The following is a 12002-nucleotide window of genomic DNA, read 5'->3' as shown; positions in this document are numbered from 1 at the left end:
TAAAGGTGGGGAAGTTATCTCATGTCCTTTGTCCACTTTCATCACTACAAATTTTACAAAATATCCTTGAACTGTATTTTTACAAACCAAAATTTTACCTATTCCTACCCCTAATTCCAAGGAGGACTGTCATGTTTACTAAAGGCTCACCTTGAAAAGGAAGTAGGATATTGGATAAAGGGATGGCTGATCATATATTTGCAAATTGTTTTAGGAGATGACTGTTTTTAACCCAGATATTCATACCCCCAACACAAATTAAGATTTGGGGTATAAGCCAGAATTTGGTGGGTGACGCTAAAAGATCCTTCTCAGAACAGCTACAGGTGAAGTTAAGGTAAATTCTCTCCACTATCATAAAATGCTTCCCAGGTGGCACAGTGGTAAAGAATCCACCTGCCAATGCAGGAAACGAAAAAGACACGGGGTTTGATCCCTGGGTCGGGAAGATTATGGATGGGGAAGATCCCCTGGAGGAGGAAATGACAACCCATTCCAGTATTCTTGCTTGGAAAAATTCCATCGACAGAGGAGCCTGGTGGGCTACAGGCCACGGGGTTGCAGTCTGATAAGACTGAACAAGCATCACAAAATACCTAATATTTTCCTTCCCAACCCAAATTCTGCACATATCACAATTGTCTCAGTATCTCTCTCTCTCTCTCTCTCTCTCACACACACACACACACACACACACACACACGCACACAATCCTTGGGGGGAACAAAAGTCCTGCCCTGATTTCATTGGGTAGGTATAGAAAGTTATTTTCATCATTGCCGTTTTACTTTAAATGAAAAAGTAGTGTCTTACTGTCATGAAAATAGTTACCTTTAAAGGAAAAATTGAGCCCTAGCTCACTCTGGAGTGATTCTGGACCACTCTTCCCAGGGTTAGCAACCACTCTATTCGAATTTTTGCTTGTTAAACATTTTAATGTTAAACATTGCCCTAATTGGCAGACATGATTCTTTCAGATCGAATCTAATAAAAGAATTACGATTCTTCAATTTGAGTGCTTATCACAGTGTGGGTGCTTTTCAAACGTTCAGCTTGCCCCCAGTTTTTGACTCAGAATCTCTGGGGGTGTGGCTAGCGATCTGGACAGCGTTAATTCGCACAGCAAGAAATGCTCCGCTGCCTGCACGCCCAAGAGGAGTAACTATTGCACCCACATCACCAAGGTTTAATAGCTATATCTTCGGGACCCGCCACAGTCAACCCCCCTGATGGTCAAGCTAGCCAGCTGCGACCCAGGACAAGGTGACGGCAGCATCCTTTTTCTACCTGGATGCGGCCTGGAAACTGCTTCTCATCCAGTTCCGCTATACCCATGTGGTCGCCCAGGGCAACCACAAAGTCGATGAGAAAGAGCAAAGTAAATATGTAACCAGTGCCTGGGCCGAAGCTGGCAAACGTCTAATAAATCATCTGCAGGTTCATATCTAAAAATGATGCTTAAAGGAAGAAAGTAATTAGCCCCCTCACCCCCCACCCTGGCAGATTCGCGTCCGGGGGTGAAAGCCAAGGGCGGTACATCCGGGTCACGTGGGCTGACTGCTTTGACCTTCCCCGCAGCTCGGCCATTTTGTTCCAGTCAGTCTCCAGGCTGCGGCTGCGGAGGAAGCACCTGAAGAGGAGCTGCAAAGATGCTGTCCGTGCGCGTCGCCGCGGCCGTGGCCCGCGCCCTTCCTCGGCGAGCCGGGCTGGTGAGCACGGGAGGCTGGCTGGAGGGAGGGTCCAGACAGCGGCGGGTGGCGATTGCACGGGCTCGGGCTCTCTTTCTGTGTGGAGGGTGAGGGGCTGTGGCGGGCGGCGCCATCTTGCCCCGCTGGCCGCTCGGCCTGGCCTCGGCTGTCGGCGAAGGGCTCTTTTGCTCGCCCGGTGCGGGAGGGTGCAGGGTGCTGCAGGGGAGACAGTGACCTTCGTGCTGTCTGGAGATGGCGCCTCGGGACGATTCCAGTCTTCGTCCAAGAGGCCGGAGAGGGGCCTTGGATGAAGGTCAGGGTTGGGGCGGTAGTTTCCCGAGGCCTGCTCCGAAACGGGGAGCCTGGGCCCCACTGACTCCCCGGACTTCCTCGCTGAAGGTCAGAGCACTGTTGTCAGCCCGGTTGAAGCAAGGTGGGGAGCATTGCGTGAAGGTCAGCAGGCTCTGGCATTTCACCTCCTCCCGAGGTCAGTTCAGAGAAAAGCAATAAATGAAGGTGCTTTTCTGAATGCTTCAATATGCGATCTCTTAGTGCCGAATAGTGAAGCGATCGTGAAAACACCGTACAGGTGCGAATATGCATTTCAGTGCGGGTACCACCCTGACAGCGGAGGAGCTGGCTTCCAAATTGTCTCAGACTGGCAGACTTTCGTTGGTGGTGCTTTGACTTGCTTTAAGATTTCATCCTTGAGGATTGTTAGTGATTGAAAACTCAAGTAAAACATAGGTTGGGAGATTCTTGTGAAGGTCAGTGCCCTTTATTAATTAAATCCCTTGAAGTTAGGGACATAACTCCTAAAGGTTATGTAAACGCTTTGACATTTACTTGTGTTATCATCTTCAGAGTAATCTCAGTTTGGAAGACCAAATAAATACGTTGGCCATTTACTGCCCTAACACAACCGCTGATAACATCTTGGATTTCTATTAACAACAAAAAAAGAAGTACTCAAAGACATTCATCCTAGTCCTGTAGAAGGGAGTGTCTTCAGAATATGCCTTGACCAACCACAGTTGTAGAAGGAGGGTCCGGATTCCCTGCAGGATTTGTTGAAGGAAGTTTTTTTTGAAAACAAAGTGCATATTGCCATATCTCTTAGTTTCTAACCAAACTCAACATTTAGAGGCTTTTTTTAAGATTAGAATAGGAAATCTATTGAGATTTGCCCCTTGTAGGAAGCAGTTTATAAAATTGAGGCTTTCCACGACTCGATTGAAATACATTTGAAGTCAAAATAATACTTATCTGGTGCCTTTAAAAGGAAAGATACTTTGTTAGCGTTTGCTTTTTAAAATATGCTTTTTTTTTTTTTTTAGTGTATTTACAGTGTACCAGGAACTGCATTAATAAATTTTCATGTATAAATGCTTTCTCACATGATTAATATTTGTGCTGATAATTTGATCATACCAAGCCTGCATTTGTTTAAGCTTGCTAGTTTTATAAAGGCTTTTTTTTAAATCAGATTTTTAAAGAAAATTTCTTGCACTAGGTCTCCAAAAATGCTTTGGGATCATCCTTCATTGCTGCAAGGAACCTGCATGCCTCTAACTCTCGTCTTCAGAAGACCGGTAAGTCATTATTTCTATGTCTGGACCACACTTACTACCTTGTTACTAAATGAAAAATGTTACGTAGGTTACATACCTGCTGGGAATATTTTTTGGATTTTTTTCATTAGTGAATTTTTTTCTCTCGATTTTAGTTACTTTGGAATTTTAGATTCTGAACCCATAATATACCATTTAGCTCTATCTTTGTAGGTTCCCTTCTAGTGAAATGAACTATAATTATTTATTTCTCTTGATGGGAGCACAGGTTCTTTTTTTGTCATAATGAATACTTCTTGGTCTGTATCAGTATGTCAGGTGGTAGGCCCTTTTCTGACCTATGAACCCTTTCCTAATAGACATTGGGAAAAGACAATTTTTATGTTTATGTGTTTCAAAAACAGGAACTGGTAACCTATACCTGGCAATCTGAATTTGCACATTTTAAATGCAATAGAGAAATGAGGAGGTAAACTTACGATTCTGTAGGTTGAGAAATTTCTTTTGAGATGTGCATTAGGGCTTTTGAAATACAGTTAGGTATCATCTGTATGCCAAGATGAGGAATATAGTACATGCTTCCCTTGAAAGGGAGAAATACAGGTTTTCATCACTATTTGAAAGTGGCCATTCTAATGAAATTTTTCCTTGGCTGAAATGATTAAAGTGTGAAGAAGAAATTACCCTTTTTTTGTCGAAGTGACATAAACTTTCAAAATGCAAGAGATGTCAGTACTTATATTTTGTTAAACAGTTGTGTGTTTTTTGCTTGTTTTCGGCTGAGTGACTTGTGGGATCTTATTTCCCCCAACAGGGATTGAGCCTGGGCCTCTGACAGTGAAAGCACAGAGTCCTAGCCAGTGGACTGCCAGGGAATTCCTAAGCAGTTGTTTTTTAAGATACAGTTTTTATAGAATTTAGCCAAAAATTCAAGTTTTGGATTTCTTAAGAGATTAAACCAAAGAATTAGGAGATAGAAAATATTTATTTTAGGGATATTGCTTAATTTGATTAGCTCCTTACCTGGTTTATGTTTGTCTCGTGAAGTTTTCTCTCAGTCACTTGGATTCGTTTTCATAGTGGTAGGTATCAAGCTTTTTTTAAAGAATGTTAATTTTAGAATACAATTTAATTATTATGATCACAGCTATAGTTTATCTGTTGTTGGGGCAATGAGTTTTGAAAAGATCTTTGGACCAGGCTGTTTTTTGTAATGGAATTGTCCTCTCTTAATAGGCACTGCTGAGGTGTCCTCTATTCTTGAAGAGCGTATTCTTGGAGCTGATACCTCTGTTGACCTTGAAGAGACTGGGCGTGTTTTAAGTATTGGTGATGGTATTGCCCGGGTACATGGGCTAAAAAATGTTCAAGCAGAAGAAATGGTAGAGTTTTCTTCAGGTTTAAAGGTAAATTGTAAAATGAGATTTTATAGTTTTAGCATTGGTGATTCCTTAGTTATTCAGTTAGTAATTCAGAGATTGTGTCACATATTTTTTTTAAAACTTTGAATCCGAATCTGCTTCAGTGATTTTGTGTTTGTTATCACTATAGATTGTGAAAAGAATAAATTTTTTTGTTAACCAAACTTTTACCCTCTGGACTGATGGACGCATTAAGTTGTAACCATTAGCACTGAAATACAAAATTGGGTAAATCTTCAACCAGATTGTGAAAAGTTAAGTCTGTGTGTAGCTGTTAAGATCATTCTATACAAAAGCATTTTATTAGTTAAATTCATTTTTGGCAGAAAGTTGAAAGTCATTGACTTTGTATTTCTTGTAGGAGTAGACCTGTTGTTGAGAGGTGAGCTAGTGGTGTAGTTATCAGAAGCACTAATAATAAAAGTGTGCTTTTTTCTATTAGATTGAGTGTAATTGGCCAGTAGGGTGATCAGAGTTGTAGGAGTCATGGGTTCTCTGACAAAAGCAGAGTATGCTATCCAGGTGGACCAGGGGCAGTAGAATTATCCACTAATCACATAGATGGGGGAAAGATTGTCTTGGTCTTGCTGGTGTCCAGTATGGAAAAAGAGCCTGTTGGTGTGAAAGACTAATCGGTAGCTCTCAGACCTTGGCTAAAAATTGACCCTTTCATCTATCGTTGTGTGTATCTTTGAAAGGTTAGGCTGAAATAGAGGAACTCATTTTCATTTTCTTTTAGCTTTTAAGATCTAGGAGTCTAGACTGATACTGTCTGAAATAACTTTTGCCATGATGGAAATGTTTTATAGATATGATGGATACAGTAACTATTGAAGTTTCTCTGACTTGGGTAACAGGGCAATTACTAATTTCAGTTTTAAATAGCCATATGATGTTAGTGGCTACTCTGTTGAACATCAGAGATTTAGACTAAAGATTTTGTACCTGCAATGGTATTCCATGGTACTCCTCTATATTTACTCGGTAATTCTTGAGAGCTTTATTTGTTGACCAGATTCAGTTCATGAGTTCTCACAGATGTAAATCAAGTGTGTCATCCTAGTTGACCCTGACACTTTACTACATACTGGTCACCCCATTCAAAAACCGTAGTCAAAGGAAATGCAGCAGAAAAAGCTTAAGCAGTTCAATTTCTTTGCTTATTTTAGTTTTTAGAGAATGTGGTAAGGTGCATGTTTGGCGTATAATTTTAAACTCGGATTATTCGAGGGAACTTGACAGGTGTTAACTGAAGATTGTTTGGTGGAAAAATAGAAGTGAACCAAATCTGAAAAGTTGATATTGCTCCCCCTTCCATTTTCATACGTAGTGTAGGTATATGGGAAGAAGTGCCACTCAGGCTTCATGGATGTTCAATTGTGTTTTGTATAGGGTATGTCTTTGAACTTGGAGCCTGACAATGTTGGTGTTGTCGTGTTTGGAAATGATAAACTTATTAAGGAAGGAGATATTGTGAAGCGAACTGGGGCTATTGTAGATGTTCCAGTCGGCGAGGAGCTGCTGGGTCGTGTAGTCGATGCCCTTGGTAATGCCATTGATGGAAAGGTAGGTTTAACATTTATTGGATTTGGTTGTAGCTTCAAAACAAAGAGCAAAATTGATCTGGGGTTTCTTCTTATTGTTTAACAGGGTCCAATTGGTTCCAAGGCCCGAAGACGAGTTGGCTTGAAAGCCCCTGGGATCATTCCTCGAATCTCTGTGCGGGAACCAATGCAAACTGGCATTAAGGCTGTGGATAGCTTGGTGCCGATTGGTCGTGGTCAACGTGAGCTGATTATTGGTGACCGACAGACTGGGTAAAGACTTAACAGCTTGTTAAAAGTTCTAACTAAAACATGCTCTATTGAAAGGTTACTTTTAGACTTGGAATGGTAGATATTAATACTTTGGCTATATGGCAAGAGTAGACTGTAATATGAGAGTAACTTGTAGTGGAATTTAAGTTGGGGAATTCTTTGAAGTACTTGATAACATTTATGTTTATTTTTTCTTAAAGCAAAACGTCAATTGCTATTGACACAATCATTAACCAGAAACGATTCAATGATGGAACTGATGAAAAGAAGAAGCTGTACTGTATCTATGTTGCTATTGGTCAAAAGAGATCCACTGTTGCCCAGTTGGTGAAGAGACTTACAGATGCAGGTATTATGGAACTTCAGTCTCATTGCGGTTATCTGGGATGCTGCAAATGTTAGAATAGCTTATGCTTATAATGAAGTCTGATTTTAATTACTCCCTAATGAGTTCAAATTTCTGCTAATACAAGTCAATACAAAAGTAATAAGTAAAAAACTATATCAGTAGTATAAAGCAGCAGTAAACTTAAGGTTTTATTAGTTTCTTTAAAGTAGAAGCTATTAGACTGGGTAATCTTAATAGTAATGACAGTAGTAAAGTGCTTAATTTTTATTCTAGTAGCCTCTAATTTAAAATCACAATATTAATAATCATGTAAAACTTAATTTTTATTTTCTTCTCAGATGCCATGAAGTACACCATTGTGGTTTCAGCTACTGCTTCAGATGCTGCCCCACTTCAGTACCTGGCTCCTTATTCTGGATGTTCAATGGGAGAATATTTTAGGGATAATGGCAAACATGCTTTGATCATTTATGACGACTTATCCAAACAGGTCTAAAGAAATGTATTTTTAGCCGTGTTTATATGTTTGTACGTGGTAGTTGACAAAGGTAGCCCCTGTCTAATAGGTGAACACTCTTCTATACTGTAGGCGGTCGCTTATCGTCAGATGTCCCTGCTGCTCCGCCGACCCCCCGGTCGTGAGGCCTATCCTGGTGATGTGTTCTACCTGCACTCCCGGCTACTGGAGAGAGCAGCTAAGATGAATGATGCTTTTGGTGGTGGCTCCCTGACTGCTCTTCCAGTCATCGAAACGCAGGCTGGTGATGTGTCTGCTTACATTCCAACAAATGTCATTTCCATCACTGATGGACAGGTATTATTTTTATGATTAAATAAGTGTGAAAACTTTGGGGGATTTCAAGGCAGTAATTGAGACTGGTAGTTTTGAACTAATTTGTTAAATTCCTTTTAGTTTTCATTATGGAAAACCTCAATTGTAAAGAGAATAGTATAATGAAACCCCACATATCCCACCTATTTATCTATTGATGGTATAGTATACTTCATTCTTGCTTTCTTTTTACCCACGGTTCTCTTTTGTGTGTAATTTTGAAGCAAATTCTAGAAAGATCACATCACTTCACCAATTTAAGTTTTAATGTAAATATGGTACCTAATTTTTTTGCATCTCACATTGCCTCATCTTAGCAATGGAATATACGGGATGATTTTGAGTTGTGAAAGGTTTGAAGAGCTCTTTAGGATAAGAAGCCATTTAGCATTCTTCAGTTTTGGGGTTTCAGTTTTTGCTATAGTGACTTAATTGTGAAAATAATTGATTTCTTTAAGCTTGCTAATATGCCTGTATATTTTCCTTACATTGTAGATCTTCTTGGAAACAGAATTGTTCTACAAAGGTATCCGCCCTGCCATTAATGTTGGTTTGTCTGTGTCCCGTGTCGGATCTGCTGCCCAAACCAGGGCCATGAAACAGGTAATTTGTATCACTTTGTCGTCAGGTTAAAAATAAAAGTGTCTTTATACAGTGGTCTGTGTCATTGAAGGAAGTATTTTTGCATTGTGTGAGTTAACCATTTCTGTTTCAGGTGGCAGGTACTATGAAACTGGAGCTGGCTCAGTATCGTGAGGTTGCTGCTTTTGCCCAGTTTGGTTCTGACCTTGATGCTGCCACTCAACAACTCTTGAGTCGTGGTGTGCGTTTGACTGAGCTGCTGAAGCAAGGACAGTATGGTGAGTTGTACATGTGGTCAAGTTCCTACTCTATGTTAGGACCTGGGAGTATCATATAGCTCCTTACAAACTGTAGTATGTGCCATTACCTTTGATTAAAGATGTTGCCTTTTGAATATGATTGATATCTGTTTTAATTAAAGTACAGTCATGATTTCAATGGAAATGTTAGGAAGGGTATAATAATAACCTTTCTTTTGGAAATTGAGACATAGTAGATGGCATGTCTCCCCACCGTTGCCTTCTTGGCTATATACATGTGGAATCTGGCAGATTTAAAAGAATGTTGAAAGTGAAGGTCGCTCAGTCATATCCGACTCTTCTCAACCCCATGGGCTATAGAGTCCATGGACTTCTCCAGGCCAGAATACTGGAGTGGGTAGCCTTTCCCTTCTCCAGGGGATCTTCCCAACCCAGGGATTGAACCCAGGTCTCCCGCATTGAGGGTGGATTCTTTACCAGCTGAGCCATAAGGGATAACTAATAGATAATTAATAAACTAATAAATAATAAAGGGTAACTAATAAAGAATGTTAGTGTTGGGAATTCCCTAGTGGTCCAGCGGTTAGGACCTCTGTACTCTCACTGCCAAGGGCCTGGGTTCTGTCCCTGGTCGGGGAACTAAGATCTCGCAAGCTATGTGGTGCAGCCAAAAAAAATATCTTACTGTAAAATTTTAGCAAGTTATTTATACCCAAAACAGTCCTGTTGGGTGATGTATAGTGCTCATGGAATAAGTGCAAAGATTGTATTTCAAGGCTTACCAGTAAGAGGAAAAAACTGTTTCTCCAGGGAGGTGGGAAGGAGTACTAATACTGAATTTCTGCTTGTGAAATTCAGTGATCTGTAGAGACATGTTAATAATTTGTGGAAAAATAAGTTTCTCTAATTCTGGAAACAGTGGCATGCATTTGTTGAGCAACTTACTTATTTCTTTTCAGCTCCCATGGCTATTGAAGAGCAAGTGGCTGTTATCTATGCGGGTGTCAGGGGTTATCTTGACAAGCTGGAGCCCAGCAAGATCACAAAATTTGAGAATGCTTTCTTGTCTCATGTTATCAGCCAACATCAGGCTCTCTTGGGCAAAATCAGGTATGAACACAACTGAGGTCTCCTTTTTTTGTAAGCTTTAAAATAAAAAATTGTTAAAATTCTTTTGAATTCTGTAATTAGGTTAGTCGCTGAATTTTTGCCCAGGTCACAACTGATCTGCTTTTGTTTTCAAATAGGACTGATGGAAAGATCTCAGAAGAGGTAGATGCCAAGCTGAAAGAGATTGTAACAAACTTCTTGGCTGGATTTGAAGCTTAAACTCCTGTGGATTCACGTCAAATGCCAGTTTGGTTTTGTCATTGTTTCTTCTAGTTCCATTTGTAAAAGGATTACTCCAATACTGCAGATGTACAGTAATCACATTAAAATAAAGGTTCCATGTTGCTTGGTGGTTTTCTATAGATTGATTCTTTAAAAAGAACTGAGGTTACTTTGAGGAATTGGTAAATATGTTTCTTAGCTTTTTTTTTTACTTATTAAAGTTGGCAGGCCTATATAATATTTATGACTGAGTTCTTTGCACGATTCCAGAGTGTTTCGTGATTGATAAAAGAGAAATTCACTAACTGGCCATAAGAGGCAAAGTTCATATTTGATAATGTGAAAAGCCTAACCTGCTTCTCTGCCCAGAAGAATGATCTGCATGAAGAGGTACTGTAATCAGTAAAAGAATAGGGCAACTAAGGTTTTCAAGGAAATGAAAAAAATGCTAAGTGAAGAATGAAAGATGAGGACAAAAATTGCAAAAGTCGATATCAGAATGAATAAAATTGTGAACATGTCAATATCTTTGCTTTAAAATACCTTTTGTACGCTGCAGTTCTTAATTATGAAGTGATCAGGTTTTCAAGGTTAGTATTTTTGGTTTTTTTAGGAAATTTTTACAGTCACAGAGATAACTATATTTTCTATTAAGAGTTGTGAAGATTTGCTGTGACCTAAGAGCTTAATTCACAGAGTTCTCCAGAGAAATAAAACATAAGTGTAGTTGTGTACAGAGATTATGATGTTGGCAAATTTGAAAGGGTAGGTGGGCAGGTTGGAGACTTAGGGAAATATTCCATTTGGAGGTAGAATTCCTTCTCCCACAGTAGACCTCAGGTTTTTCAATGGCAATGAGACCCACCCTTATGGAAAGTAATGGACTTTGCTCAAAGTCTAATGCTTTTTTTTTTTTTTATTAAAGTGTTAATCATCTAAAAAAATACCTTCACATGGGACTTCCCTGGTGGTCCAATGGTAAAGACTGTCTGCCCCCCCACCCCCCCAAAAAAACAAACCCTTCATAGCAATACCTAAGCAAAAACTGGGTACCATAGGCATAGTCAGGGACAGGGCTGTTGATGAAAAAATGGCAATCTTGTTTGTCTACGCCCAAGTTTCTGCTCTCTAACAGCTGCTGACTTTATTTCTTCTGTCAATTGTGTATTGCAGTTTTTATTGTGCCACTTGTACTTTATATGTGTGATCTATTGATTTTACCCAGTAGTTAAGAATTTTGCATGTAGATACACTACACACCCATATTTATCATTACAGTATAAATTGTGATTTGGGATAAGAAGAAATTTTGCTTATATGACAGCTGAAGAAAGCCAAAATGTTTATTTTTACTTTCCTCTCAGAATCTTTGTATAAGCAGAATATTTTAAGATCTAGTTTTTAAAAATTGTTTTGACTGCATTGGGTCTTGGTTGCCTTGCTCGGGCTTTCTCTGGTTGCAGTGCATGGTCTTCTCTTGCACAGGTTCTAGGCGAGTGGACTGTAGAGCATGGGCCCAACTCGGCCGCATGTGGACTCTTCCATGGACCAGGGATTGAACCCATGCACCTTGCATTGGCAGGTGGATTCTGATCCACTGCACCACTAAGGAAGTCCCTAAACACTTGTAGTTTAATTTGTCTGATGGTAGTGAGACACATCAAGTCTACCAGGTGAAAAGAGTTTTTGTGAGTTTGCTCATGTAGACCAGTTTCTGTTCATAAGCTGTATGAATTTGGAAGGTCATTTAAGTCTTTGATCATGAGGATTAAGAGTTGCTGCCCTTTCCCTGATTTTGTTGACCTAAAGTTTAGCTCATTCTGTTGCTTGCTCAGACTCCTGTCCATTGAGCAAGCCAACTGGCCATCTCATCTGTCCTCTCCTCTTCCTGCCTTCAATGTTTCAGGTATACTTAGTCACTGAACAACTATAGTTGTTCATCATAGTGATGAGAAGACTTCTGCCTGTGTGATTCAAGTATCACCTGTTTGTAAGTTCCAGCACCTCTGAACTCAGTTTAAACTCAAGCCCAAAAAAGGCCATTATTTAACTGGAGCTGATCACACGCATCTGATAGGTATGGAACAGCTCCCAGGTGTACTTTGTGTTTTACTCCTGTGCCTTTTACAAACATGAGTTTCTGAAGTGTT

The 12002-nt window shown here is 40.0% G+C and overlaps 1 protein-coding gene across 2 annotated transcripts; it reads left to right on the top strand.

The window, feature by feature from the left end:
• Positions 1-1584: 1584 nt before the first annotated feature.
• On the top strand, positions 1585-9981 carry ATP5F1A (ATP synthase F1 subunit alpha). 2 transcript variants are annotated; one of them, XM_081563343.1, is made up of 12 exons: positions 1585-1709; positions 3202-3280; positions 4496-4665; positions 6073-6180; positions 6331-6497; positions 6698-6846; positions 7185-7336; positions 7436-7660; positions 8174-8281; positions 8394-8538; positions 9480-9630; positions 9768-9981. In XM_081563343.1, the coding sequence occupies exons 1-12, from the start codon at positions 1650-1652 to the stop codon at positions 9847-9849; spliced, it is 1596 nt and encodes a 531-aa protein (XP_081419469.1). In that variant the 5' UTR covers positions 1585-1649; the 3' UTR covers positions 9850-9981. The 2 variants fall into 2 exon arrangements, with proteins under 2 accessions (XP_081419469.1, XP_081419468.1); XM_081563342.1 differs by having other exon boundaries at positions 6073-6246.
• Positions 9982-12002: the final 2021 nt, after the last annotated feature.

The sequence above is a fragment of the Giraffa tippelskirchi genome, chromosome 14 (assembly GCF_054371585.1).
Source record: "Giraffa tippelskirchi isolate mGirTip1 chromosome 14, T2T-mGirTip1v1.2.pri, whole genome shotgun sequence".
Lineage (NCBI taxonomy): Eukaryota > Metazoa > Chordata > Mammalia > Artiodactyla > Giraffidae > Giraffa > Giraffa tippelskirchi.
Note: the sequence above shows the minus strand (reverse complement) of the source record. Positions and strands in the feature narration are given on the sequence as shown.

Excerpts from the sequence above, each read along its gene's own strand:
- ATP5F1A (XM_081563342.1), top strand. The coding sequence starts at position 1,650 with ATGCTGTCCGTGCGCGTCGCCGCGGCCGTGGCCCGCGCCCTTCCTCGG. Across the intron at positions 4,666-6,072 it reads AGTTTTCTTCAGGTTTAAAG|GGTATGTCTTTGAACTTGGA; the intron begins GTAAATTGTAAA and ends TGTTTTGTATAG. Across the intron at positions 6,247-6,330 it reads GTAATGCCATTGATGGAAAG|GGTCCAATTGGTTCCAAGGC; the intron begins GTAGGTTTAACA and ends ATTGTTTAACAG.